This window comes from Bos javanicus, chromosome 5, assembly GCF_032452875.1.
Source record: "Bos javanicus breed banteng chromosome 5, ARS-OSU_banteng_1.0, whole genome shotgun sequence".
Classification (NCBI taxonomy): Eukaryota; Metazoa; Chordata; class Mammalia; order Artiodactyla; family Bovidae; genus Bos; species Bos javanicus.
The window spans coordinates 98,194,387-98,222,295 of NC_083872.1; the positions used below are offsets into that span (position 1 = coordinate 98,194,387).

Here is a 27,909-nt window from a genome sequence, read left to right on the forward strand (position 1 = left end):
TTTTACATTTTAAAAAATCTTTTGAGTGTTGAGCTGGATTCTCTTGTCTACTTCTGCATTCAGTCTGTTGTAGTATTGTAGCTTCATTGAACTGTATGAAGAATTTTGGCCTCAAAGATAAGTAGTTGGAAACTGGAGGGCTATAATTAAATAGCCTTTTCAAATAATTATGTATATGCATATTGAATTCTACACCAAATTTTGACATATGATAGTTTTCTATAGTGTTAGTTGCATTGTGGAACTTGAAACCATATCAGTTCACTATTATAGTCTCTCATATTGAAATCCATTAGTTATTTTGTACCGTGAATGGGTATTTTATCCATGCACTGTTTTGTAACCTTATGCATCTTGGTCATTTGGAAATACTAGAGTTCCATTCAGAAATTCCCACATCATCAGGTTTTGATGCACTTCATTATACAGTATCAAAACAATCACATTAATATTACCACCAATCTCCTCATAAGAATATTTAAGTACTAGGACTCCATCAAGCTAACAGTGTTGGATACAGGTCTTCTAAAATTACAATTTCTGATAGAAAGTTCCAGTGCTGTCTAATTTGCCACACAAGTACGTTGTGGTTTGCTATTGTTTGAAATCACTGGTTCATTTTTTAAAAACTTCCCACAAAATACCCAAGTGCAAATATCAATAGTTTATCTGCCACTCGTTCTTTCACATTAAAAGGGTGTCACGTTTTGGGTTGCGTTTACAGCTCAAAGTTTTTCGCTTTGGAAACCTTCATGTTGAGGTATGCAGCCCAAGCTTTGTACATGTTTTCCATTTTGTCAAACAGTTTTGAGGAGATGTGTACTCAGAATTGATTTTAATGTAATTAGTATTTTTTACTGATTCGTCAAGAACATTCTTGAATGAAACTGCCCCACCCCCACCCCCCACCGCTGAGTGTATGTATGGTATATGACTATGTAGAATGCGGTGACTACTGGTACAGTCTGGGGCCCTTGCCCCGAGTCTGCTTAGGTGCCAAGGGTTTTACCTTCCTTGGCATCAGTGCACGTATAGTGAGAAAGGCAAGTGATATATTAGTGTTGTTGTAAAATACTGTCTGTCAGTTCCCTGGAAAGAGGTCGCAGGTCAGGAACCCCCAGGGGTTCGTAGATCATTCTTTGAGAACCTCAGGGCTGGAAAAGTTATGAATTCTAATATAACTTTAAAATATTTGAAGGTGGATGATTATAATGGTAATTCCTGGGTTATGTGTGAGATTATAACAGATTGCAAATTCAGTACTCCTACTTAAATTATATAAGAAAACTTCTTTCTGCCTTATAGTTTTGTAAGTTAATGAATCTCAGTGAAGTAGTGTAAAAATTATATCTCTTTTCCGATTCGGTAAGATAAGTTATAGATTTTATGTGTTATAAAGTGTTTTGTATATGTTATCATGAAATGGGCTTCACTCAGGTGTAAATGTCAGTGCCTCTGTGTGACATGACTGTGTTTTTCGTTCCCCTCCCCCTATTCATTTGAAGAACCCCCAACATGTTCTCCTCAGCAGTTTACTTGTTTCACGGGAGAAATTGACTGTATCCCTGTGGCTTGGCGGTGTGATGGGTTTACTGAATGTGAAGACCACAGTGATGAACTCAATTGTCCTGTGTGCTCAGAGTCCCAGTTCCAGTGCGCCAGTGGACAGTGTATCGATGGTGCCCTGCGATGCAACGGAGACGCGAACTGCCAGGATAAGTCAGATGAGAAGAACTGTGAAGGTATCCGCAATTCCTAGGCCTGGTTACAGATTTCCCTTTTCCATTAAGTTGTTTGAAATTCAGAGTTTTGCTTTGGCTCATTCAGTGGTAGATTTGGGGTTTTTCAAGTGTGCTTGACTTTATTATTTCTAAACATAGTAGCATGTTCTAAATTGTCTTAATTCTCTTAATGTGTGTAAGATTTATACACATTAATAAGCTTTGCAGTTGAGAAATGACACCAAAAGATTAGCCCTTCAGTATGTAAAAATGGTCCTTGTTTGCAGTGAGCTCTGAATGGGGCTTCCCTGGTAGCTCAGCTGGTAAAGAACCCGCCAATACAGCAGACTTGGGTTTGATCCCTGGGTCGGGAAGATCCCCTGGAGAAGGGAATAGCTACCCACTCCAGTATTCTTGCCTGGAGAATTCCATGAACAGAGGAGCACGGTGGGGTACAGTCCATGGGGTCGCAAAAAGCTGGACATGACTGAATGACTAAGCACACACACATGACATATTTATTAACAACATAAAGTAATTTCATGTTTTCTTCTCATCCACTAACTTTTAACAGAATATAAAACAACCACAACAAAAATATTCTCTGGAAATCTTTAGTGTCTAGAAATGCATGTAGAATTCTTTTAATCCTTAACAGAATTGTTAGTGAAAGATGGAATTTATAAAGGACAAAATAGGAAGTTTCTTGCTAGATTGCTTTTTCTTCTCTTTTCTGTCTCTCAGTTGAAATCCCCAGAGAACTATTTGTAAGTTTTCTCTAAAAGTCTGATTTTTCATGTGTGCCCAGAATGTTCTCTTTGACTTCTGCCAGACTTTACACGATAGCAAAACTAAGAAAACTATTTATATTTTTCCCCCCACAGTACTCTGTTTAATTGATCAGTTCCGCTGTGCCAATGGTCAATGCATTGGAAAACACAAGAAATGTGATCATAATTTGGATTGCAGTGACAAATCAGATGAACTGGATTGTTGTAAGTATGATGAAAACCTTGTATTACTCTTAAGGTAGAATTTTCTTTTTTAAAATAACGTTATTAGTCTTGAAAGTGTGAAAGTGAAGCTTGCTCAGTCATGCCCAACTCTTGGTGACCCCGTGGATTATACAGTCCATGGAATTCTTCAGGCCAGAATACTGGAGTGGGTATTCTCCAGGAGATCTTCCCAACCCAGGGATCGAACCCAGGTCTCCCACACTGCAGGTAGATAAGGGAGAATTTTTAATGTTCTTTTCCTTTTTCATTATGTGTGAGGTTCACTTATGACCAGTGCTTTCTTATTAAGAAGCAAGTTATTGATATTAGTTATTTGTACTTGAGATTTCTTACATTTTACATTTAATCATTTCTTAAAGATAGTAGTTTTCTTATGTTCAGAAACCTTCACAGAAACATTTAGCAAAGCATCAGAAAGGAATATTGTTTTGTGAAAACTAAGGTTAGGAAATTCTCAGTTTCAATGTGTGGAAATTAGTGGTCTAAACTTAAGAATTTCTGAACGTTTGTTGTTTAGTCACTAAGTCGTATCTGACTTTTTTGCAACCCCATGGACTGTAGCCCACCAGGCTCCTCTTTACATGAGCTTTCCCTGGCAGGAATACTGGAGTGGGTTGCCATTTCCTTCTCCAGGGGATCTTCCCAACCCAAGAACTGAACCCGCATCTCCTGCATTGGCAGGTGGGTTCTTTACCACTGAGCTACCTGGGAAGCCCCTTCTGCACGTTAACACATGTTTAAAATTTCCCTTTTTTTTTCTTGCGTAATTTTCTACCAGTCTCTCAGTGACTTTAAGAGCTTCCTTAAAACACAGCCTGAGAATACTTGAGCCCCGACATATATATTCCTGAGCCTAGAAACCTTAGGCTAAATAGCCTGTTGTTTCTTCAAGGTACACAACTACTGACTAATGTTCTAACATGAAATGTATCCCCTGTTGACAAATATTCCATTTGTCAAGTATTGACAAATGACATTCAGCGCAAGCCAGGTCTCCCCTGTCGAAACTGATTTTGTGGAATTTAGACAGAACTCATTTTAAAACTCTTTAAATTGTGACAAAGACTTCAAGGTGATGTTTTTACAAAATTCAAGTGGGATCCTCACTGAGACTACTGGGATCTGTTTCCGTTTATTCAGCAGACCTTGCTGAGTACTTGCTATGTGCTGAGGGCACATCACACCTGTACCAGGTTCCTCAAGAGTTCTCTGTGGCCAGAGGAGGGTCGGAAGAGGGATATTCAAGCCAGGCAGATATGGATTTGAATTCTGACTCCACCAGTAAATTATTTGCTTGTTAGACCTCAATTTCTCCATCTTTTTTTTTTTTTTTTTCAATAATAGAACTATTTTATTAAACATATGAACGTACTGATTTTGTACAACACACATTTCTTTCTCTCCTCTGCCCCAGGAAGCCAGCGCTCTAGAACCCCATGTTTATAAAAACACACTTTGGCAGCTACTATGACAAGGTGAAAAAAGTGCAATTCTGAAAGTGACAACACACAACCAAAGTGGGGAACAGAAAAGGCAGAGCGGAGTGGGCCCAGGGCTGCTCCTCTTCTCTCAAGAGGAAACAATTTAAGAATAGAAACTCTTGAGCATTATTTAAGCAGTACTGCCCAACTCTCTTGGTAGCATCTCTGTTTCAATTCCATTTATCTTGATGTTGTAACTAACTAATCTGTTACTTCTTTAAGAAATTCTGCCCTGGTTTATATCCTTTTCAGTGACCCATATCCCTTTGAGCTTCAAAAACACAGAAGTCGCTCAGTCCTGTCTGATTCTTTGCGACCCCATGGATGGTAGCCCACCAGGCTCCTCGGTCCATGGGATTTTCCAGGCATGAATACTGGAGTGGGTTGCCATTTCCTTCTCCAATTTCTCCATCTTTAAAATGAAGATAATATTTAGTATGGTGATTGTGAGAGGATTAAATGATTTAATGTATATGAAACAGCTTAAATCAGAGTAGGTGTTATTGATAAAGGAGTGTGATGAGTAATGATAAATGTGCTGTAATAGAGATCTGTACAAGGAGTAGCACAAAGAAGAGAATGGCCAGATCTTTAGACACGAAGATGGGCTTCAGCAAGGAAAATATCTTAGAAAAATGTGGTAAGGTTGGGTGGCTTTTGATCATTGAATAGCATTACTTATGCAGTTGAGTGGAGAGATTTGCATTCTAGGTAGAGGGACTCTCTTGTTCTGCCCAAAACCAGAGTGAAATGGGCACTTTTGAGAAATTACCTGTAAATTGAACTGCCGAAATACAGGCTGCTGTCTTGAGGTGTGTCGGCAGAAGCTGATATATGTAAAGGTGAGATCACAAAGGACTGTGCTTTTCCTCTAAAGAGTCTGTAGACAGTACTCCAGAATAACGTTGTTGTTATTGTGTTAGTCACTCAGTTGTGTCCAACCCTTTGCGACCCCATGGATGGTAGCCCGCCAGGCTCCTCTGTCCATGGGATTCTCCAGGCAAGAATACTGGAGTGGGTTGCTGTTCCCTTCTCCAGGGGATCTTCCCAACCCACGGATTGAACCTCAGTGTCCCGCATTGCAGGCAGATTCTTTACCGTCTGAGCCACCAGGGAAGCCCCGAGAATGATGAAGAGCCGTTAAAAGCCTGAAGTGGAGGACTGGCATGGCTGTGTAATTGTGAAAGTAGTAAAGTAGATGGATTGGAGGTGAAAGATGATAGGCAAAGAAATCTGTTAGCTTAGGTGCTTTCAAATGTTTTGACCACATGGAGAAGAATACAAAGATGTGGATGTACACATAAAGAAATGAGAGTCATGCAACAGTATTTACCTGTATTGTATGGAATGCATCCTGAAGTTTTCTGTTTCAGAATGCTGGTTTCAACACATTAAGTTGTTTTTACCAACTAAAGACTTGCAGGCTGTACCTTTAAAATGTTTCAGAGACTGGTAGTTCAGCAGAAGATGGTGGGTGTCTAGATCAAGGGAAGCAGCACTGATGGAGAGGAGGGAGCGGATAGATTTCAGGGTTATTTCAGACGTAGAATGAAAAGGTTTTCGTAACCTAGCTTAGAGGTGATGAGTTTAGGTTGAATTAGCAGGTAACCTCATTGAATGACTACACTCATAAATGAGACTATATGGCAGAGACTAAAAACCAAAATACCATTGTGTATCATGACTGTGGATATCATGTTCAGCTGATGTAGGTTTTTAATTATTTTTTTATATAAATTTAAATGCTTATAATTTGCCACAGGCGCCATTATTTATTCATGATCTGCTTTGTCCCTGGAATCCAGGAAATGTTGACAAATGGTGGTGACTGTGAGTTCAGTTTGGATTATGCAGCTTTGAAGCTGCCCCCTTGGGTGTCCCATTGAAGCTATTAAGAAAGCTGTTAATAACTCTGTGGGTCTGTAGCTCAAGAGAGAGAGATGGGCTTTTCGGTTTATTCTTGGTAATTACAGCTGAGGCAGTAGATGAAATCTCTGAGGGAGAGGAGGCAGAGGAGGAAAATAGCAGGAGGTAAACAGAACTCTAGGAAGCACTGTACTTGAGGCAGACGGGAGAGAATGACGCCAACGAGAGGAGACAGAACAAATAATCAGAGATGGTAAAACTAAGAGAATGGTGTCCTGGAAGGGGAAATGATCAGACATTTTTGAGGAGAAAACAGGAGCCAGCAGTACTGAATGTATAGAGTTGTCAGTGAGATGGAGAGTGTATTGACTATGGCATATAGGAGAACTTTACCAGACTAGTTTCATTGTGGTAGTAAGGACAGAAGTCTACTTTCAATGAGTTAAAATGTGACCCAGAGACAAAACAGTGAGTGTAAACTATTCTTTCTTGAAAGTTGGTGTTAGAAGGAATGCCAAGGCCCTGGGTGGGGGTGGGGGGAAGTGGGGAATGAGAAAGATGGGCTGGTTGCATATGGGCTCAGAGCCCATAGGTGATATAATATGTGACCCACAGCCCCTCCATGGTATATAACTTGGTGATGTCGTTTTCTTTCAATTCTTAGGTTTAATCATAAGATGAGTTTAGCTGTGTGGATGGGAGGTTTTGAGGTGAGGTGGAACAAAAGGAAAGTTTTAAGAGATACGCAGTTGTGAAATACAGTCTGACTATTCACAACAGAAGGATTTTCCTTCTCAACAGAAGAGTAATGTTCTGCATTTGATGAGCTCTTTGGCTATATTTTCCCCTATCTCTCATGTTGGTGCCCTGTTTTAAAGTCTCAGATAGCTCGGGGATCCCATGAAGGTTGCTGACATGGTCCTCTCATGCTCCGGCTTTTCTCTCTGAGTCCTCAGCTATTCTGGTACCAGAGACCTTATATTCCTTGCCCTCAGGCAACTAGACTCACCCTTAAGGCAGCAGCATATTGGGCCTGAGAGCTGATGCTCATCGGTAGCTTCTAATTTCTCTTCACCAGGCATAAATGTCACTTTTCAGATCTAAAATCAAGCTCAGAGCTGATTTTGGCTTCTTTACCATTCCAGGTAAAACGTTTGACCCTAAAATTTTCTTAGACATCTCCAAATAATATTGATTTTTATGATATACAGAATGAAGTAGGATAGATTTTGTCTATATATGTGTTTTTAAACTTCTTAATGGTGTTTTAATCTGTAATTCACTTAACATTTTTGTTACCAGTTTACAGTTATACTTTCCAATGTATTGTCCTATGTCTGTTTTCACCTAGGAGTCATTCGTTTTGATTCCTAAGTGACATTTATCTGTCTACATATCCATGGGGCATGGTGTGTATGTATTCATAAAAAGGAAAAATGTGTGTGAGTTGTCTTCGTTAGGCTCAAATTCTGCTTGCACACCCTCTTTCCATTACTGTTTTGAACCTGCAGTTGTTTTTCCATTATGTAACTGTACTGCATTCCCATTTTAGATCCAACTGAGGAGCCAGCACCACAGGCCACCAATACAGTGGGTTCTGTTATTGGAGTAATTGTTACCATCTTTGTGTCTGGAACCATATACTTTATCTGCCAGAGGATGTTGTGTCCACGGATGAAGGGCGATGGGGAAACCATGACTAACGACTATGTAGTTCATGGACCAGCTTCTGTGCCCCTTGGTTACGTGCCACACCCCAGTTCTTTGTCAGGATCTCTTCCAGGTGAGCCAGGACTGACCCATTGAGAATCAAGTCTTGGCAAGATTGCCAAGCTTCCATTATGGAAACAGAATACTGCCTACAGTCTACTTCAATGTAGACTATTTTGGGTTTAAACAGTTAGAAGGACAAATGTTCGCTTACTTTTAGCACCTTCTTTTTACACAGAAGACCTTAGGTATGGTTTGTTAGAAATTGGCAAAGGATACAAAGCAAATACATGTACATACAAGCATTTATATTAATATATCATACATTTGTTGCATGTACACTTCATTTCTGGGCTTCCCAGGTGGTGCTGGTGGTAAAGAACCTGCCTGCCAATGCAGGAGATACGGGTTCGATCCCTGGGTCGGGACAATCTAGAGGAGAGCATGGCAATGCACGCCAGTATTCTTGCTTGGAAAATTCCATGGACAGAGGAACCTGGTGGGCTACAGTCCATGGGGTCACAAAGAGACTGAAGTGACTTAGCACGCAAGCACTCTGCATTTCTAGATGTGCTCTACTAAAGTTAATCAACTGGCCATTTGTTGAAAAGAATCATAAACCACAGTTCATTTGGTTCACTACCAAGAGACCTGTACTACGGAGCCCAGGAATTAGAGGAGCCCGAAAAAACAGATGAGGTTTCCTTTTCAGCAGATTTAGAAATGCCTGATTGATAGCAGGGAGGAATACATCATCTTATGTTTTCTCCTAACTTAGATGAAGACAATGGGAGGAGGGTTTATTCAAGCATGGCCAGGGTGCCAGATGTTCTGTCCTTGGGGAAGACTGCATTCCTCTAGGGAAGTACAGCTTTCTTTTCAATGTCTTTTGGTACCCTTAATGAAAAGAAGCCTTTCTTGTAATGAATATGGAGAAAGAGATACCAGGCCAAAAATCCTGTGAAAATAACTGACTCTGGTTGTTAGCTGTAAGGAAATAGATGGTTTTTAAATTGTTAATAGATTCCCTGTTGCCATACCTAGTTTGTTAAAGGTGGAATTTGGGAAGTCACTTGTGAAAAATAGAATTTCTTCTTTAGCATTGTGGTTGTGATTACAACAACATTTGCATCTAGTAGATAAATAATTTCCCATACATTGAATTTATGCTCTTAACAATGGGTTTACTTTTCTTTTGAGCAGACCTATTGCTTTGTCTAGCCTGCTTTGCACTTCTGCTCTTCACAGTTCTTTTTTTCTCAGGTCTTCTAAGAGACTGAAAACCTCTCATCTTGAGGAGCTCTGCTTCCACTTTGGCGAGTAGGAAGAGCCAGGAGCTATCCTTGGCCTTGTGTTATAGGCCAGCTCTCAATGGAAGTCCCCACTTCTAGAGAACATTTGTTTGCCTTTTCCATTAAGTATTTTCAATTATTATTGGGAAAAGAGGGCATACGTTGTTTGAAAATGGAGCTATTTGACTATTGATATTTGCAATTCTAGGACTAAATAAAATGATTTCATGCCTTCTTATAGATTGCACTCAACTTCAGTATTTACCCCTCATTTTAGGAATGTCTCGTGGTAAATCAATGATCAGTTCCCTCAGTATCATGGGGGGGAGCAGTGGACCCCCTTATGACCGAGCCCATGTCACAGGAGCATCGTCAAGTAGTTCATCAAGCACCAAAGGCACTTACTTCCCTGCAGTAAGTAGCCTGTTTTCCTCTGTTCACTTTGAATGCTGAGATAAATAAGATCTTAGATGTTTAACTTATTTATTAAATACGGGTACTTAGTGATGGTAGTATAAAAGGTTTTAATATAGAATTTAGACATACAAGGCCCAAAGGTTTTACCACCACCATGTGAGCACTTAGAATGTGGTCAACTTAATGACTGTGTAGCAACCAGCATATTTGAAAGTATCAGACATGAATTTCATATACCAGGTGAAAGTAGAACTGTTGAATAGTACCTCCTGAGAGGCTAAGTACTGTCATTCTGTGACCTCCCAAAAGAAGGAAAACGTGGTATTTCTCCTAAGTAAGTAATCTTTCTCTAAACATTTATAGTTTTAAAAATCAGAACCCAGTTGTGCTACACATTAAACCAGTAACTTGTAGGTTGCAGATTTCCTTCTCATCACCTTGTGTTATTTACACCTTATGAAATTGTGTCTTGAGGGGTGGAGAGCCATAGTTCTAAAGTACTGTTTTAGGTTAATTCTTTGAAAAAAAGGAAGTGAAGAAGAATATGAACAGAGATGGAGGAAGAGAAGTTGAGAAAAGGCTAATAGTCTCTGTCTGGATAGACTATTCTTATTTCAATCATTTGGTTTTCTTTCCTTTTAGATTTTGAACCCTCCGCCATCCCCAGCCACAGAGCGATCACATTACACCATGGAATTCGGTTATTCTTCTAACAGCCCTTCCACTCACAGGTCCTACAGGTAATACACATCCTCCTCCAGTGTCAGTCCACATGTTTATTAGAAGAAAGTGTTTGAGTTGTGAGTTTGCTGTGGCCCTGGCTGAGTAGATGATGGCCACCAAGAGAGAACAGGTATCTTGTAGAGAGAACAGGCTTCTTGTCTGGGCAATGCTGGTGTTGCCTCTACCACAAACCCTTTTCTTTCAGGGCATTAGACTTCCTTTAATTAACATATCGTTGATGCACAATATTATGTAAGTTGCAGTTGTGTAATTTAGTGATTCACAATTTTTAGAGGTTGTTTTGTTCCATCTGTAGTTATTACAGAATATTGGCTATAGTTCTGTGTTGTACAGTATATCCATGTACCTTATTTTACACCTAATAGTTCATACCTCATTCCCCTGTTCTTTGATTTCTCCTTCCCACTTCCCTCTTCCCAGTGGTGATCACTAGTTTGTTCTCTATCCCTGTGGGCCTGCTGCTTTTTTTGTTATTTTCACTGGTTTCTTGTATTTTTTGGATTCCACATATAATTGATATCACACGGTATATATCTTTCTCTGAGTTATTTTACTTAGTGTATATCCTCCAAGTCCATCTTATGTTGTTGCAAATGGCAAAATTGCATTCTTTTTCATGGCTGAGTGTAGTCCATTGTGTGTGTCTGTATACACACACTACATCTTCTTTATTCATGTGTTGATGGACACTTAGGTTGTGTCCATATCTTGGCAATTGTAAATAATACTGCTGGAAATTTGGGGGTGTGTGTATCTTTTCAAATTAGTGTTTGCAGTTTTCTGGATATATACCCCAGAGTGGAACTGTCAGGTCATATGATAGTTCTACTTCAGTTTTTTGAGAAACAATGGCTACCTCAGTTTGCATTCCCACTAACAGTGTAAAAGGATTCCCTTTTCTCCACATCCTGCCAGCACTTGTTATTTGTGTTCTTTTTGGTGATAGTCGTTCTGACTGGTGTGAGGTGATAACTCACTGTGGTTTTGATTTGCACTTTGCTGATAAATAGCCACATCAAGCATCTTTTCATATGCCTGTTGGCCATCTGCATTTCCTCTTTGGAAAAATGTCTGTTCAGGCCTTTGGGGAACTCTACATTTTTTAAAGGGAGCCGCAATTTTTTTTGTGGCTGGCTTTTGTAGTATTAAGATAGAGCCTCCAGGCTTTGGCAGTATTCTAAGGAAAAGTTACCCCCAAAGTGACTTGATTTCAGAATATGTTACTGCTGAGGTTAGGTTTGATTGATCATCTCAGTGGAATGTTGGGATAAGACGAAGGTCCAGAGAGTTAGGAGAGCTCTAAAATAGCAGAAGTATTAAGGGCACAGAGTTTGAGAGAAGCTGAAAGAAGCTTAAGTTCAGCTCTTGCTTACATATGTTGTTGTTACAATCTGGAGTGAAAGGTTTCTCATATAGTTGCATGGAATAAATCGTGACTCATTAAAATAAACTGCAGTGTGTTTGTAAGCCAGAAAAGGGGAGACCTTATGCCTTTGTGCTCATTTGCGACTGTGGAGCAGAGTGAACAGGTTCAGTCCTAGTGTGTCATCCTTACTCTTTTGTCTTATTGGACAGGCCAACAGAAAGTCAAAAACTTACATTCTTTTCAGACACTTAGTGCCCGTGTTTATTGGCATTACTCAAGTGCCCATTATCTTCTCAATAAGGTGTTTCCTGGCATTCCAGTCGATTGCCCTGTTGTATATATAACCTTATAGATGTGTAGAAATGAAGTGGAAACTATACCGTATCTCATTCAGAATCCTTATGTCACTTTATGGATAAGATAGGTTTGACTCTGAACTGATTGATTTTATGTTTTACTTAAAGTGCTGCTTTCCCTACCCCAGGTTTGTTCTAAGAAGTCAAAATAGGCAGAAACCTGAAAATTGAAAAAAACAAAAGGAAAGAGCAAAAATTTTACTTTTAAACAATTTCTTTAAATTAAACACTGTTTGATTCAGGTAGACATAATTGCATCAAAAACAGTTCTTTTTTTATGAAAACCTTTTTGTTTTGTATTGGACTGCAGCTGATTATCAGTGTTACGCTGTGATAGTGTCGGGTGCACAGCAGAGTGACTTGGCCGCACAGACACCTGCTTCCATTCTCCCCCAAACTTCCCTCCCATCCAGGCTGCCCTGTAACATTGAGCAGAGTTCCCTGGGCTATACAGGAGGTTCTTGGTTAACCGTTTTAAATACATCAGTGTGTACACGTCCATCCCAAACTCTCCATCTATACCTTCCTCCCATGGTCCGTGTTGTGTTTCTCCAACCCCCTGCCTCCGCCAGCTGCACTAAGTTCGTTCTCTATGTCTGTCTGTCTGTCTCTGAAAAACAGTTCTTATTTAACTGTTTCCCACATCTCAAATTAAGCCCAGTTTATTTCTTCAGAGTGAAACTTTTCTCATTTAAATTTTCTTGGGGGTGGGGGGAAAGTTTGCAAAACTTAATACATTTTGTTAATCTGTTTCCTTTCTCTCCTCTGGTGTTTTGTTTTTTCCTCCTCTCCTGTGGAAGTAGAAGTATTGGGCCTTTTAAATGTTGAGCCAAGAAATTTCACCAAGGCTCACCACCTCATTGGACAGAAAGATAAGACCTAAAAAATACTGTGACATCATGTCAATACTGGTAGTAAAAGTGCTTGAGAACCTGCTTAGCAGGTCATGTAACTTTTGGTCTTTTATAGCCATTTCTTTTGATATGGAGGGCTTGCCTCAAGTGGCATGTATCCTGAGGTGTGTTACCTGGCACATCGTTAGATGTTTTATAAATTGTTGCTTCAGTTTTACACTTGCTCTTGCCCCACTGTTGCAGTCATTTTATTTGATGAGAAAGCATATAAATAAATCCTGATTGGGATAAATATGAAATAAGATCAACTTTACTATACTTAGACTATAAAATGACATAAGAAGTTATAGTAGAAATGATGGAAAAATCAACACTTTTTAAGTCAGCTGTTAATTTTACTAGTATATTTCTTTTTCCAGTATGCCTTTTTCTTTAGTTAGCCACACTACAAACTTAACAGTTATAGATTGCTTGAAAAGATAGCTTAAAGGGTATACAGAAATAAATTAGGTCTCTGAAATATGTTTTATAAAAGTCACTGGTTCTGTATGGATACCTGGAATTTGTCATTTTGGTGTTCAGGTAGAGCTGCTCTTATGACAACATGCTTGTCTACATACAGCATAGGAAATTGACACTTCTTCCCCCAAATCATGGTAATTTCTCTGTACTGATAGTATTAGTAATGGGATAGATATGTTCCTTAGGCTGTCTACCAAAATTCAGCCTGGCTTGTACAGTATTTGTACAAGAGAGAATGAAGTAAAGAGAGTAATGAAGTCTTCAGTCATCATTAAATTATTCATCAGGTAAATCATAGAGCATTTGAGGAATGTTCGGGGAATGCTCACATGTTTGAGTAATGTAAAATCATAAAGACACGTTCTCACAGATCATGGAAAGGCAGACATTGATGTCCACTATACAGACTAAATGCAAAATGAGAGATTTTTTCCAAAGATGACCATTAAATACAACTTTGGATAGTTCCTTCTTATTGATACAGTGTTACTTAAAGATGATGTTTTTTAGTCACTAAATCTAGTCTGACTCTTTATGATCCCATGGACTGTAGTCCACCAGGCTTCTTTGTCCATGGGATTTCCCACACAGGAATACTAGAGTGGGTTGCTGTTTTCTCCTCCAGGGGATCTTTCCAACCCAGGGATTGAACTCGCATCTCCTGCATTGCAGGCAGATTCTTTACTGTGAAGCCACCAGGGAAGCCCAACTTAAATACATAAGCACACATCCAGAGGTCAGAATGAGTTCATCATTCACAAGATAATGCTGTCTTCCTCCTTCAGCCTGCCTTTGAAAATTGCCTCTTGGTTGGTGCCAGTTTAAATTGTCAAGTTGATTGTCTTCCAAGTCAGGTTTACATTTAATGCCTCTGTATTTGGATAGAGAAACCACTCTTCTATAAAACTAATTCCTCTTCTTCTGCTTTCTTCCCTGTATCAGCTACAGGCCGTACAGCTACCGGCACTTTGCGCCCCCCACCACGCCCTGCAGCACAGATGTGTGTGACAGTGACTATGCTCCTAGCCGAAGGATGACCTCAGTGGTGACGGCCAAGGGCTACACTAGTGACTTGAACTATGACTCAGAGCCTGTGCCCCCACCTCCCACGCCCCGAAGCCAGTACTTGTCAGCAGAAGAGAACTATGAAAGCTGCCCGCCTTCTCCATACACGGAGAGGAGCTACTCTCATCACCTCTACCCACCGCCACCCTCTCCCTGTACAGACTCCTCCTGAGGAGGGGCCCTCCTCCTCTGACTGCCTCCAACACAAAAGTGTAAATACGAATTTGGTTGCGATCTGGAGGGGGGGGAGGGAGCTATTATTGAAGGATGAGGCAGACCGTGTACAGTTAAAATTATAAATGGGGTAGGGAAAACTGGAGATATTTGTACAGAAGGAAAAGATATTTATATATTTTCTTAAAATAGCAGATTTGCTGCTTGTGCCATAAAAATTTGTATAAATAATAAATTTGTACTAAAAGTTTTATTTTTGCAAACTAAATACACAAAGCATGCCTTAAACCCAGTGAAGTGACTGAGTACAAAGGAAACAGGAATTAAAAAAACAGCATCACTGACCAGGAATGTCTGGGGCTTTATTGATACCAAAAATTTTTTTTTTTTTTTTAAAAAGCAAAGAAATTAAAGTCCATCTCAGCAGCAAACCATATATACTCGGAAGGAGCCCAGTGGCCTTCATATTAACTACCATTTGAATGCCAACAAGTTTAAGAAATGAAAAGCAAAAGAAAAGAATACTAATTTTGGATAAAAGGCTTTGTTTTCTCTAGGGGTCCAATAATTTTAGTGAGGAAGATAGATATTTCTAAAAATTCATTCGGGGTGCTGCTGTTGTGGGAGAGATGAGCTATCTGGTAAGATGCTATGGGGCCGTTTTGTTTGCAAGCCTTCTGTCCCTATCGTAAAAGTCACCCCTCTGTCATACGTCAGTAATTCCCTGGGTGATTTCACCTTGCTTCCTCCCTTAGCAGCATTATATTTTGCCAAGATACCATAATTTATTCACCATAAAATCTGGGGATTGATTAAACAGAATTTGCTAAATAAAAGTTTCGTTGTAATATTTCTACTAACTCCATTCCCCAGTCAGCTTAGCTCTTCAATTGGACTGCTATGTCCACATAAGGATCAAAGGTTAGACAAGTTACTGTTCCTCTTTATTCCAAGATTGTTTTATTGCTCAATACAGTGTCTTTTTACAGCACATAATAGAAAGCGTTTAAGAGTTACAAATTTAACCATTAAGTTTTTGTTGTAAATTAATCATATATCCTTGCAGTACTTTCAGCATATAATATCACAGTATGAAATCATTTATATATATTTTTTTTTTCCTAGTAAAACATTTAAATATGTTCCGGTTAGAGACAATCTATTTTAAAAGAGGATTTTTTTTGTTATCGTTAGGTTTTCCCTATATTAGTTGTTGGTGACATTTTCATGTTCTTTAGGCTGATTTTTCTCAGAATGATCTCTACACACATAACCTCTTTCTAATGTGTGGCGTGAGTTGAACACAGTATCTTTCTGTTAACCTAATGTGAATATTAGATTGTTTTCAAATTATCCATGAATTACTTTTATAATCACCTCTTATATATTTTTACGTGTCTTCTCTCTTACTCCATTATGGATTAAGGTGATTTAACAAATTTAACGATATGGCTTACATGAGAAGGAAAACTGAACTTTTCAGCTGTCGGAACTTGAGTAGAGGGGGATAACGGAAGGCTGTTCCGTGCTCTGCCTGTCCTGTGTGGTACTGGGGCTGCTGCTGCTTCAGCTGTCAGGGCTGACCCGTGAAACGATGCTGGCACTGCTCTGCCACCTTTCCAGAAGTCAGTTTCCTGCTTTTTCACATGTTTCCAGCATTTCTCTGCTAAAGTTGAATGTGTTTTCATACTAATGTATTTTTACCTTAACAGATGTTGGTCAGTTACTTAATAAATGATGATTTTTTTTTTTTTTTAATTCTGTTTTGCTGAGGCCACCCTTTCTAGATTTCAGGGCCCAAGAGAAAACAATGGAAGAAAGGATTTATAATTTTGGTGGAGGTGAACTAACTTTTTAAGCAATTAAAATACCTAAGTAATCTTTTTAAAAAATTTAAAAATGCGGTTTCAGAATATCACATCGGTTATTGGGGTACCTTATATGAATCTGGTGCACTTGATTTTGCATATAAATAAATGGTAATCCATCAGTGTCTTGCATTTCAGTCAGACGAGCGTTAACTCTTCCTGTTGACGAAACAAAGTGCTCAAGTTCTAACAGAATGGAAATTGAAGTTGCATTCTGTGACACACAGAGGCACTTGATGCTCACATGAAGATGGAAAGGTTAGCAATAACTGGGTATCAATTAAAATATGAGAATTCTCGATGTTTACATTTTTTAATGTGCATCTTTATCTGGTGGGCTTCCCATGTGGAAACTTGCACTATAATGAACTAAGAAGAATATTGCCTTGTTATATGTCAGTTCAAGTGCTTGTACTGCGATGGCAATGGCCTCTTCTTGCAAAATACTAATTTGTGTGCCAATTTGTTTGAAATTATTTGAAGGCAGTTCAGCTTAGTCTCAGAATCCTCTTTCTCAATGTTTGAGATGGAGTCTTAACATTTTGGGGAATATTTGAAAGGTACAGTTTGAGAGAATTGTCAAAATTGAGGATGGATTTATTGGTCCTCAGGTTATATGGACAGTTAAGCTTTAAAGTAGACCATCTAGTTTATTAAACACAAGATCTTTAATTGGAAGATAAAAAGTTAATGTGAGCACAAATTGGGGGAAAAAGAATACAGTTTTGAATTTGGATTATTTTGAATTTGGATTATTGCTAGATGCATTAGCCAGCTGAGGGGCAATGAATAAAATTTAATTATGTTCCTTAAATATATAGTATTTGTTGTGATTGTGTATCTTGAAGTGTGCCCACTTAGAGATGTGATTAAAATGACCTGAAAATTGAACTTTGGCATAGCATACTTTCTGTGGACTACAGTAAGCTTTTCTTCACTGAAGTGGTCTTTTATACTTCTAAACTTTTATAACCTTGAACTTTGCTCCTGCAGAGCTCTGGTTTTTTGAACCTGGCCCAAAGAATTTTGCTGTTTATATCAGATAATGGCATATTCACAATTAACAAAAAAACAGTTAAGGCGTAGAATTTTCTCAATACTGATTTTTCTTTGGGGAATTTTATTATGCATCTGACACTTGCTGTAAATCTAGCATATCGTGAGATATGTGTTTAGCAGAAAATTATCATTATTTTAATTTTAATACAAAAATACTCTGATGTACCACCAAAAGATATCTGACCCTTTAGCCAGTTTGAGAACAGCTGTTCTGAAGGACTCATATGTAGAAATGAAGACTTTACAGTACATTTTTATCTAGTATAGACCATTAATTGGGATGGGGCTTTGAGCAGAGGATTGACTTTGTTCATCATTTTAAAATATTCCAAAGTCAATAATTTGTACAAGACCAACTCATTTGATACTGAGCTATAGAAATAGCCTCTGTCTGCATTAGATTACAGTCAAGTTTGGCAGGATAATTTTTGTTTGTTTGTTTTGCTATAAAGGCTCATTAATGAGGAATACTGCCAGTAGGTTTAATAGCTGTGTCTTATCTAACCTGTTAATGAACTGTGTATATTTATGTGGCCTGATATCAATAATCATAGTATAGAGACTGTTTTTGGTACAGGAAAGGCCTGCCTTCAGCAAGCAAGCCTCGCTCTCTGCGATAGGTCTGCTGCTGTTGTTTTGTGCCTAGACTAGAGTCTTAAAAAGTAGTTTTTAAAATTGCTTTATCTCTTGCAGGGGAAAATTTGTTAGTTCATTGATTTTGCATGTCATAAAAGCAGCATGATGGTTATTACTATTACACATCTAACAAGATTCAGGAAAAAAAAAAAACCTTGGCCTTTTCATACCTCCCAAGTATGTCATACTTTAAATATGTATAGTACTTCCTTCTGAATAATGACATGAGTAGTATGCCTGGAGTGTGGATATGAGTATGGGATTATCAGATGGCTGTCAAATGTTTGAGCATCAATAAATGAGACTACAGAGGAAGTATAGACGTGGACCAAGTCTTAAGGAAGGTCATAATCAAGCACTGTTTAATATATATTCTCAGAATTCTTAAACTCAAGAAATTTAATTTTGTTTGGTACTCCTTTCCTTATTTCACATCTAAAGTGAACCGAGAGAAATAACATGATTTTACAAAGTACTGTAGCATATGTATAGTTTCTGACTTCTGGAATTGCATCATTTTACAATGGGCTCAAACTTTAGCTTTTGAAATTCTGAAAAGTTTTAAAGGATTTTGGACCCTAATGCATAACATGATTTTAAAATTGTGAATCCATATACTTGAGATATTTGACTGGATTCTGCCTCTTTTAAAACTAATTCTATACCTGAATGGAGACGGAGGAAGATTCTTCAGTTTATCTAGATGATTTAGAATGAAATTACTGACCTCATCCTTCTTCAGTTCAGGTAAACTTTATTGTTCCTTTTCTTTTTTTATAAGCCATTCTTAAACCATTCTTAAATTACTGCTGAAAAAAAATCATCATGACTTTGCAGATACAATTATAAAGAAAGTGATGTCTTATACACAGAAGTGGAAATAACTTTTAATTTTCCCATTACTTTGGGTTTGTCCAAAAGTTAACACCAAAGAATTATACAGTCTGCTTTGCTTAACTGTCCATTCTTTAAGAAATAATTTTTTAAAAATCACATATAAGCAGGGCAGGGGTATAGATATATATAGAAAGATATATATATATATATAGAGAGAGAGAGATCTCTATTATATCTCACTAAATACTAATGCCTAAGTAAGAATATTAAAAAGAAAATAAAACAAGTCTGATTAAACTAAGGTTACATGAAATTGAGTATCTAGGATTAATTGAGAACATTTTAATGAGAGTAAAGAAGATACTGAGACGCTTAAGCTGGACTAGCCTTATTTGCAAGTGAAGGATCTGGTGCTGCTTTCAGATGTTTTATCCTCTGTGTTTTTAAATTTTTTAAGCTTTAATCTTCGTCATTGTCTTAAAGTCAGCTGGTGTTTCTTGTTCATGGACTTTGGTACGATGGTGCTTTGCAAGGATGTAATTATATTTTAATGACCAACATTTGGTCAGCCCTTGTCCACTATTCACTTCCCCCTTTTTGTAAAATAAGTGCTTTAATTTTAAACTGTATAAAAAATACCTTGTATAAATCCCCCTTTTGATTATTACAATAAGTAGAGTTGTAACAAATGAAATGTTGATTTTTATAATAAAACAGTGGAAAATAAAAGTGTCACTTCTTTTCAGCAAGAAATTGAAACGGTTGTGCTTTGCTGTGATAAATGAATGCTGTGTTTCAGACACAACAGAACTCACCTTTATTGTTTGCATTTCAAATAAAATACAACGTTGGAAGAGAGGTTGAGCAAGGCTTTGCTTTGTGCAGTGTTTACAATACTTGTGATTGGGAACAAAATAGGGAAGATTTGAGTCAGCTTATCCTCTGCACAGCAAAGCCAATCTACTGACACCAGGTTGTGGTAAAGGAAAGCACCATGTTCATTTGCAGGGCGCCAAGCAAAAAGAATGGAAAGTTTGTGCTCAAAGATCCAAACTCCCTTGTGACTTTCAGGAAAGGTTTTTTAAAGGCCACATTTGGGATAAGAACGGCAAAGGACTTGACCTTGTTCTGATTCAGTTGAGTTCAGTCGCTCACTCATGTCCGACTCTTTGTGACCCTTGGACTGCAGCATGCTGGGCCTCCCTGTCCCATCACCCACTTCTGGAGCTTACTGAAACTCATGTCCATTGAGTTGGTGATGCCATCCAACCATCTCATCCTCTGTCATCCCCTTCTCCTCCTGCCTTCAATCTTTCCCAGCATCAAGGTCTTTTCATATGAGACAGTTCTTCGCATCAGGTGGCAAAAGTATTGGAGTTTCAGCTTCAGCATCTTCCAATAAATATTCAGGACTGATTTCCTTTAGGATGGACTGGTTGGATCTCCTTGCAGTCCAAGGGACTCTCAAAGAGTCTTATCCAACACCACAGTTCAAAAGCATCAATCTTCAGTGCTCAGCTTTCTTTATAGTCCAACTCTCACAACCATACATGACTACTGGAAAAACCATAGCTTTGACTAGATGGACCTTTGTTGACGAAGTAATGTCTCTGCCTTTTAATATACTGTCTAGGTTGGTCATAACTTTTCTTCCAAGGAGCAAGCATCTTTTAATTTCATGGCTGCAGTCACCATCTGCAGTGATTTTGGAGCCCAAGAAAATAAAGTCAGCCACTGTTTCCCCATCTACTTGCCATAAAGTGATGGGACCGGATGCTGTGGTCTTATTAATTTTCTGAATGTTGAGCTTTAAGCCAACTTTTTCACTTTCCTCCTCTTCCACTTTCATCAAGAGGCTCTTTAGTTTTTCTTTGCTTTCTGCCGTAAGGGTGGTGGTATCTGCATGTCTGAGGTTATTGATATTTCTCCCAGCAATCTTGATTCCAGCTTGTTCTTCATCCAGCCCGCCATTGTGCATGATGTACTCTGCATATAAGTTAAAATAAGCAGGGTGACAATATACAGCCTTGACGTACTCCTTTGCCGATTTGGAACCAGTCTGTTATTCCGTGTCTAGTTCTAATTGCTTCCTGACCTGCATACAGATTTCTCAAGAGGAAGGTCAGGTGCTCTGGTATTCCCATCTCTCTAAGAATTTTCCACAGTTTGTTGTGATCCACACAGTGGATGGAGGAGCCTGGTGGGCTGCAGTCCATGGGGTCGCTAAGAGTCAGATATGACTGAGCGACTTCACTTTCATGCATTGGAGAAGGAAATGGCAACCCACTCCAGTGTTCTTGCCTGGAGAATCCCAGGGATGGGGGAGCCTGGTGGGCTGCCGTCTCTGGGGTCGCACAGAGTCGGACACGACTGAAGTGACTTAGCAGCAGCACACAGTCAAGGCTTTGGTATAGTCAATAAAGCCAAAGTATATGTTTTCTGGAACTCTCTTGCTTTTTTGATGATCCAGTGGATGTTGGCAGTTTGATCTCTGTTTTCTCTGCCTTTTCTAAAACCAGCTTGAACATCTGGAAGTTCATGGTTGACGTACTGTTGAGGCTGGCTTGGAGAATTTTGAGCATTACTTTACTAGCGTGTAAGATGAGTGCAATTGTGCAGTAGTTTGAGCGTTCTTTGGCATTGCTTTTCTTTGGGATTGGAATGAAAACTGACCTTTTCCAGTCCTGTGGCTCCACCCATCATCAGAAAATTGGATTAAAGATTTACTGAGCATGGCCCCACCCATCAGAACAAGACCAGTTTCCCTGCTCAGTCAGTCTCTCCCATCAGGAAGCTTCCCTAAGCCTCTTACCTTCTCCATCAGAGGGCAGACAGACTGAAAACCACAATCACAGAAAACTAACCAGCCTGATCACATGAACCACAGCCTTGTCTAACTCGATGAAACTATGAGCCATGCTGTCCGTGTAGGGCCACCCAAGACGGACGGGTCACCGTGGAGAGTTCTGACAGAATGTTCCACTGGAGAAGGGAGTGGCAAACCACTTAAGCATTCTTGCCTCGAGAACCCCATGAACAGTGTGAAACGGCAAAAAGATGTGACACTGAAAGAGGAACTCCCCAGGTCTTAGGTGCCCAATATGCTACTGGAGATGAGTGGGAAAAGAACTCCAGAAATAATGAAGAGATGGAGCCAAAGCAAAAACAACACCCAGTTGTGGTTGTGACTGGTGATGGAAGTAAAGTACAATGCTGTAAAGAGCAATATTGCATAGGAACCTGGAATGCTAGGTCCATGAATCAAGGTAAATTGGAAGTGGTCAAACAGGAGATGGCAAGACTGAACAGCATTTTAGGAATCAACAAACTAAAATGGACTGGAATGGGTGAATTTAAAACTCAGATGACCATTATATCTACTACTGTGGGCAAAAATCCCTTAGAAGAAATGGAGTAGCCATCATAGTCAACAAAAAGAGCCTGAAATGCAGTACTTGGATGCAATCTCAAAAACAATAGAATGATCTCTGTTCATTTCCAAGGCAAACCATTCAGTATTACAGTAATACAAGTCTATGCCCCAACCAATAATGCTGAAGAAGCTGAATTTGAATGGTTCTATGAAAACCTACAAGACCTTCTAGAACTAACACCTAAAAAAGATGTCCTTTTCTTTATAGGGGACTGACATGTAAAAGTAGGAAGTCAAGAAACACCTGGAGTAATAGGCAAATTTGGCCTTGCAGTACAGAATGAAGCAGGGCAAAGGCTAATAGACTACTGCCAAGAGTATGCACTGGTCACAGCAACACCCTCTTCCAACAACACAAGAGAAGATTCTACACATGGACATCACCAGATGGTCAACACCGAAATCATATTGATTATATTTTTTGCAACCAAAGATGGAGAAGCTCTATACAGTCAGCAAAAATGACCGGGAGCTAACTGTAGCTCAGATCATAAACTTATTTCCAAAATCAGACTTAAATAGAAGAAAGTAAGGAAAACCACTAGACCATTTGGGTATGACCTAAATCAAATCCTTTATGATTATACAGTGCAAGTGAGAAATAGATTCAAGGGATTAGATTTGATAGAGTGTCTATGAAGAACTATGGATGGAGCTTCGTGACATTGTACAGGAGGCAGGGATCAAGACCATCCCCAAGAAAAAGAAATGGAAAAAGGCAAAATGGTTGTCTGAGGAGGGCTTACAAATTGTTCTGATTGGTTGGTGGTAATGTAGCAGTGGTGTTTCAGGAATCTCTTTCATCACCTTTGTGATATCGCCTGTGGTCAGCATGTAGTCACCATCGTCTACCTGGTTGGGAGGGTTTAGTTTCTGTGGAATAACTCAGAGATAGGCATCAGATTGTTATATATATCCTTGAGAACGAGCTGTTTTATCACAGAGCTATTGTCATTACTTTTCTTGCTTGACTGCTTTTCCTTTATTTCTACATTCCCCTGCTTCCCTAATTAGCAGGAACTTCGGAAATCTCGGAGACTGAAGCCTTATTCTGCAGGCAAGAAACAGGAGGGCCTCACAGGCTCCAGCTCAGTTTCACAGTTTGTGCTTCAGAATGCTCTTGATATTAGTAAGTTCCTGGAAGACATCCTGATGTAGGCTCTAAGCCATCCCCTTCTCCTCCTCCAAATTCTCTGTAAAAATGAACATTGCTTTTCCTGGTTCAGAGCCCAATAGGATATGATGATACTGAAGGGTAGCAGAGTATACCACTGCAAAATATGCCACATTGGCATCTTGATTATTTTGATCAGTAGGCCCTTAAAAAATAGCAAATGCAGAGAAAAGCTGTCTCTGAATTCCCATTATCTACCTAAAGACAGATTATCTAAAAGGAGCACAATTGTCATAAATGATAAATTCCCTCCCCTGAGAATTTCATCAACCAGGGAAGATTGACATCACAGGAGTTAAGTTCAGTCGCTCAGTTGTGTCTGACTCTTGCAACCCCCATGAACCAGTGGACGCCAGGCCTCCCTGTCCATCACCAACTGCTGGAGTCTACCCAAACCCATGTCCATTGAGTCGGTGATGACATCCAACCATCTCATCCTCCCTCATCCCCTTCTCCTGCCCTCAATCTTTCCCAGCATCAGGGTCTTTTCAAATGAGTCAGCTCTTCACATCAGGTGACCAAAGTATTGGAGTTTCAGCTGCCACATCAGTCCTTCCAATGAACACCCAGGACTGATTTCCTTTAGGATAGACTGGCTGGATCTCCTTGCAGTCCAAGGGACTCTCAAGAGTCTTCTCCAACACCACAGTTCAAAAGCATCAATTCTTTGGTGCTCAGCTTTCTTTATAGTCCAACTCTCACATCCATACATGACTACTGGAAAAACCATAGCCTTGACTAGACAGACCTTTGTGGACAAAGTAATGTCTCTGCTTTTTAATAGACTATCTAGGTTGGTCATAACTTTCCTTCCAAGGAGTAAGCATCTTTTAATTTCATGGCTGCAGTCACCATCTGCAGTGAATTTAGAGCCCCCCAAAATAAAGTCAGCCACTATTTCCACTGTTTCCCCATCTATTTCCGATGAAGTGATGGGACCAGATGCCATGATCTTAGTTTTCTGAATGTTGAGCTTTAAGCCAACTTTTTCACTCTCCTCTTTCACTTTCATCAAGAGGCCCTTTAATTCCTCTTCACTTTCTGCCATAAGGGTGGTGTCATCTGCATATCTGAGGTTATTGGTATTTCTCCTGGCAATCTTGACTCCAGCTTCTGCTTCCTTCAGCCGAGCATTTCTCGTGATATACTCTGCATATAAGTTAAGTAAGCAGGGTGACTATGCAGCCTTGACATATTCCTTTTCCTATTTGGAACCAGTCTGTTGTTCCATGTCCAGTTCGAACTGTTGCTTCCTGACCTGCATACAGGTTTCTCAAGAGGCAGGTCAGGTGGTCTGGTATTCCCGTTTCCTTCAGAATTTTCCACAGTTTGTTATGATCCACACAATCAAAGGGCTTTGGCATAGTCAATAAAGCAGAAATAGATTATTTTTTGGAACTCTGTTGCTTTTGCGATGATCCAGCAGATGTTGGCAATTTGATCTCTGGTTCCTCTGCCTTTTCTAAAACCAGCTTGAACATCTGAAAGTTCATGGTTCATGTATTGCTGAAGCCTGGCTTGGAGAATTTTGAGCATTACTTTATTAGCGTGTGAGATGAGTGCAATTGTGGAGTAGTTTGAGCATTCTTTGGCATTGCCTTTCTTTGGGATTGGAATGAAAACGGACCTTTTCCAGTCCTGTGGCCACTGCTGAGTTTTCCAAATTGGCTGGCATATTGAGTGCAGCACTTTCACAGCATCATCTTTCAGGATTTGAAATAGCTCAACTGGAATTCCATCACCTCCACTAGCTTTTTTCATAGTGATGCTTTCTAAGGCCCACTTGACTTCACATTCCAGGATGTCTGGCTCTAGGTGAGTGTGAGTGATCACACCATCGTGATTATCTCAGTCATGAAGATCTTTTTTGTACAGTTCTGTGTATTCTTGCCACCTCTTCTTAGTATCTTCTGCTCTGTCCATACCATTTCTGTCCTTTATTTCTTTGCATGAAATATTCCCTCGGTATCTCTAATTTTCTTGAGGAGATCTCTAGCCTTTCCCATTTTATTGTTTTCCTTTATCTCTTTGCATTGATCACTGAGAAAGGCTTTCTTATCTCTCCATGCTATTCTTTGAAACTTTGCATTCAGATGGGCATATCTTTCCTTTCCTCTGTTGCCTTTGGCTTGTACCCTGCAAATAAATGCTGTACTTTCCTATACCAAAGCCTGGAGTCCGTAGGTTGGCTTTATGAGCAGACCCAAGATGGATTTGGTAACAGTTTCTGCACCCACGTAGGGCCTCATCATCTCACATGGGTGTGTCTCATGTAGCACCTTAGACCCTAGTTTGTGGTGGTTCTGATTCTGTCTAGCAGCTGCCTGAGCACATTTGTTGCTTGCCACTGACTGAGAGTCATTGGCCCACATGCTCTCGATATTTGTGGTGAAGGAAACATGGCATTTGAAGGAGGTGGTTCAAGTGTCTGGTGAGTAGCATAAGTCTTTTGTGTGATGATACCAGGGTCTTCTTCCCTATTGTGTTGCCCTCACCGGAAGTTTTCTTTAGTGTTTGGGACTTGGTCATTTGGCTTTGTGTGAGTGGAGCACTGCTTTAAGTGGCTTTTCTCTTTTGGACTGAGGAGTCTTTCTGACCCTTGTGTACCACCTGGGGTGGTACCTGGAGATCTCTGGTTTGGACGAGGACCCACACATCACCATCTAGAACAGTGGAAGAGGTTCCTCACTCTTGAACTAAGGAGCTGTGATCCTGAGAGACCTCATTGCCTTGGTGTTTCTTTTGGCACTTACTGGTGGATATCTAACAGTACCGTCCGTGGATCATTAACGACGGGTAACCCGAGCTCTATCTTGTAGACCCCTACAGTATATTTTGTAGATCTGGGAGATCTTTAGCTATACTCACATGAAAGAAAAAAATTTTTTAAACTGCTTGGACTGGTTACTCCTTGAGATATGGAGAACAGTGGACTCTAATGGCTCTCTAAATTATAACATCATCTTTCAACTAGAACTGTTTTATAAAAGGGAAGGAAAATGTGATGAAATTCCTTATGCATAGGCTTTTTATGCTGTTGTGTCTAATTAAATCTTTTGAAAATGGTTTGGCTTTGAGCCTTTTGGAACTGGTTTGGCTTACATATTGGGGGTGGGGGGGTGTTGTGAGTGTATATTTGTATTAAAGAAGGTGCAGTGTTTTGATTGGTGGAGTTGAGAAACAAAAATTCATTTCCTGAAAATAGCTCTTTATGATGCATCCTACAAAAATAGACCACCCTCAGTTGGGGTCCCTCGTTTTTTTTCTATAATACCATGTGGCCACAAAGTCCTTTAGACTCCAGAGAAAAATGATGAAGATGGAGCTCTTTTGACATTCTAAAATGTTTTTTTTTGTTCGTTTGTTCTTCTGTAATGCAAATAGAGGAAGCAGGTTTTCTAGGAGGAACTTGCATTTCTCTCCCTGTGCATTTGAGATATAAACGTTTTGATTGGACTCTCAGGAACTTTGACATCCACAATTCCTGACACTAAAGGGAAAAAAAGGAAAAAGAGGGATTTTTAACTCTCTCAGGAAAACTATGGGATCTGCGTCTATATGGATGGATGTGTACGTTACAAGGACGCTATGTTTTTTCCTCTGGTTGATATTATCAAAATTAATTTGGAAATGATCTGTGTTTAATTGGCTTAAAGGAAAGTAAGCACATACATAAATTCTCAGAATTATAAAAGAAAGTCAACCGAATGAATTTCAGATTCACATGATCTGGGAAATATTTAGTATTAAATATTTCTGGTATTAAAATTTATTGATTTAATGTAGACATGTTTTTGATTCATTGACATTAAGTAGAATATTTTTACTGTACCTAGTTTTACTGAGCATCAGTAAGATTTTAATATTCCTGTTACAAAATTTGTCAGCAAGGAAAATAAGTTGTTACGATGAAAGTTTATATGAAGTGGTAGTCTTTGTGAATATTTAATTTGGAATATCTACTTGAAAATCATCTCTCCAGGTTTTGGTAACTTGAAACTTAAATGATGGAAATTTATTGAATATCCAGGTCATTTCACATAAGGTAAAATGCTGAAACATTAGTTGTTAGATAAATCTAAGTGTACCTACTGTTGTCTTCTTGTGAGAGGAAAACTAAAGATGTTTGTGTTTGTTAGACACATATCTGGTACCACAATGAGGAAGGAAATTGTGCCAGCAAAAGATGTTAGTTTCTAGAGGTTTCTAGAGATTGGTTTCTAGAGGTTAGTTTCTAGAGGTTTCTAGAGGTGATAGAATATATTTATGCGTTGACCAATCAGGAAATGCTGGAATGTTCACAGTTGCTTACTCTGTG

At 39.2% G+C, this 27,909-nt stretch overlaps 1 protein-coding gene across 4 annotated transcripts in view; it reads left to right on the top strand.

Moving 5' to 3' along the window:
- LRP6 (LDL receptor related protein 6) overlaps window positions 1-19,842 on the top strand; it is a 179,188-nt gene extending 159,346 nt beyond the window's left edge. For 2 of the 4 annotated variants that reach the window (XM_061417824.1, XM_061417825.1), the window contains 6 exons: window positions 1,506-1,742; window positions 2,606-2,716; window positions 7,637-7,867; window positions 9,364-9,500; window positions 10,146-10,243; window positions 14,288-19,842. In XM_061417824.1, the coding sequence (XP_061273808.1) occupies window positions 1,506-1,742; window positions 2,606-2,716; window positions 7,637-7,867; window positions 9,364-9,500; window positions 10,146-10,243; window positions 14,288-14,582 (1,109 nt within the window). In that variant the 3' untranslated portion in view covers window positions 14,583-19,842. The remainder of the gene's footprint in view (window positions 1-1,505; window positions 1,743-2,605; window positions 2,717-7,636; window positions 7,868-9,363; window positions 9,501-10,145; window positions 10,244-14,287) is intronic. The other 2 variants (XM_061417826.1, XM_061417827.1) reach the window with 1 other exon arrangement.
- Window positions 19,843-27,909: the final 8,067 nt, after the last annotated feature.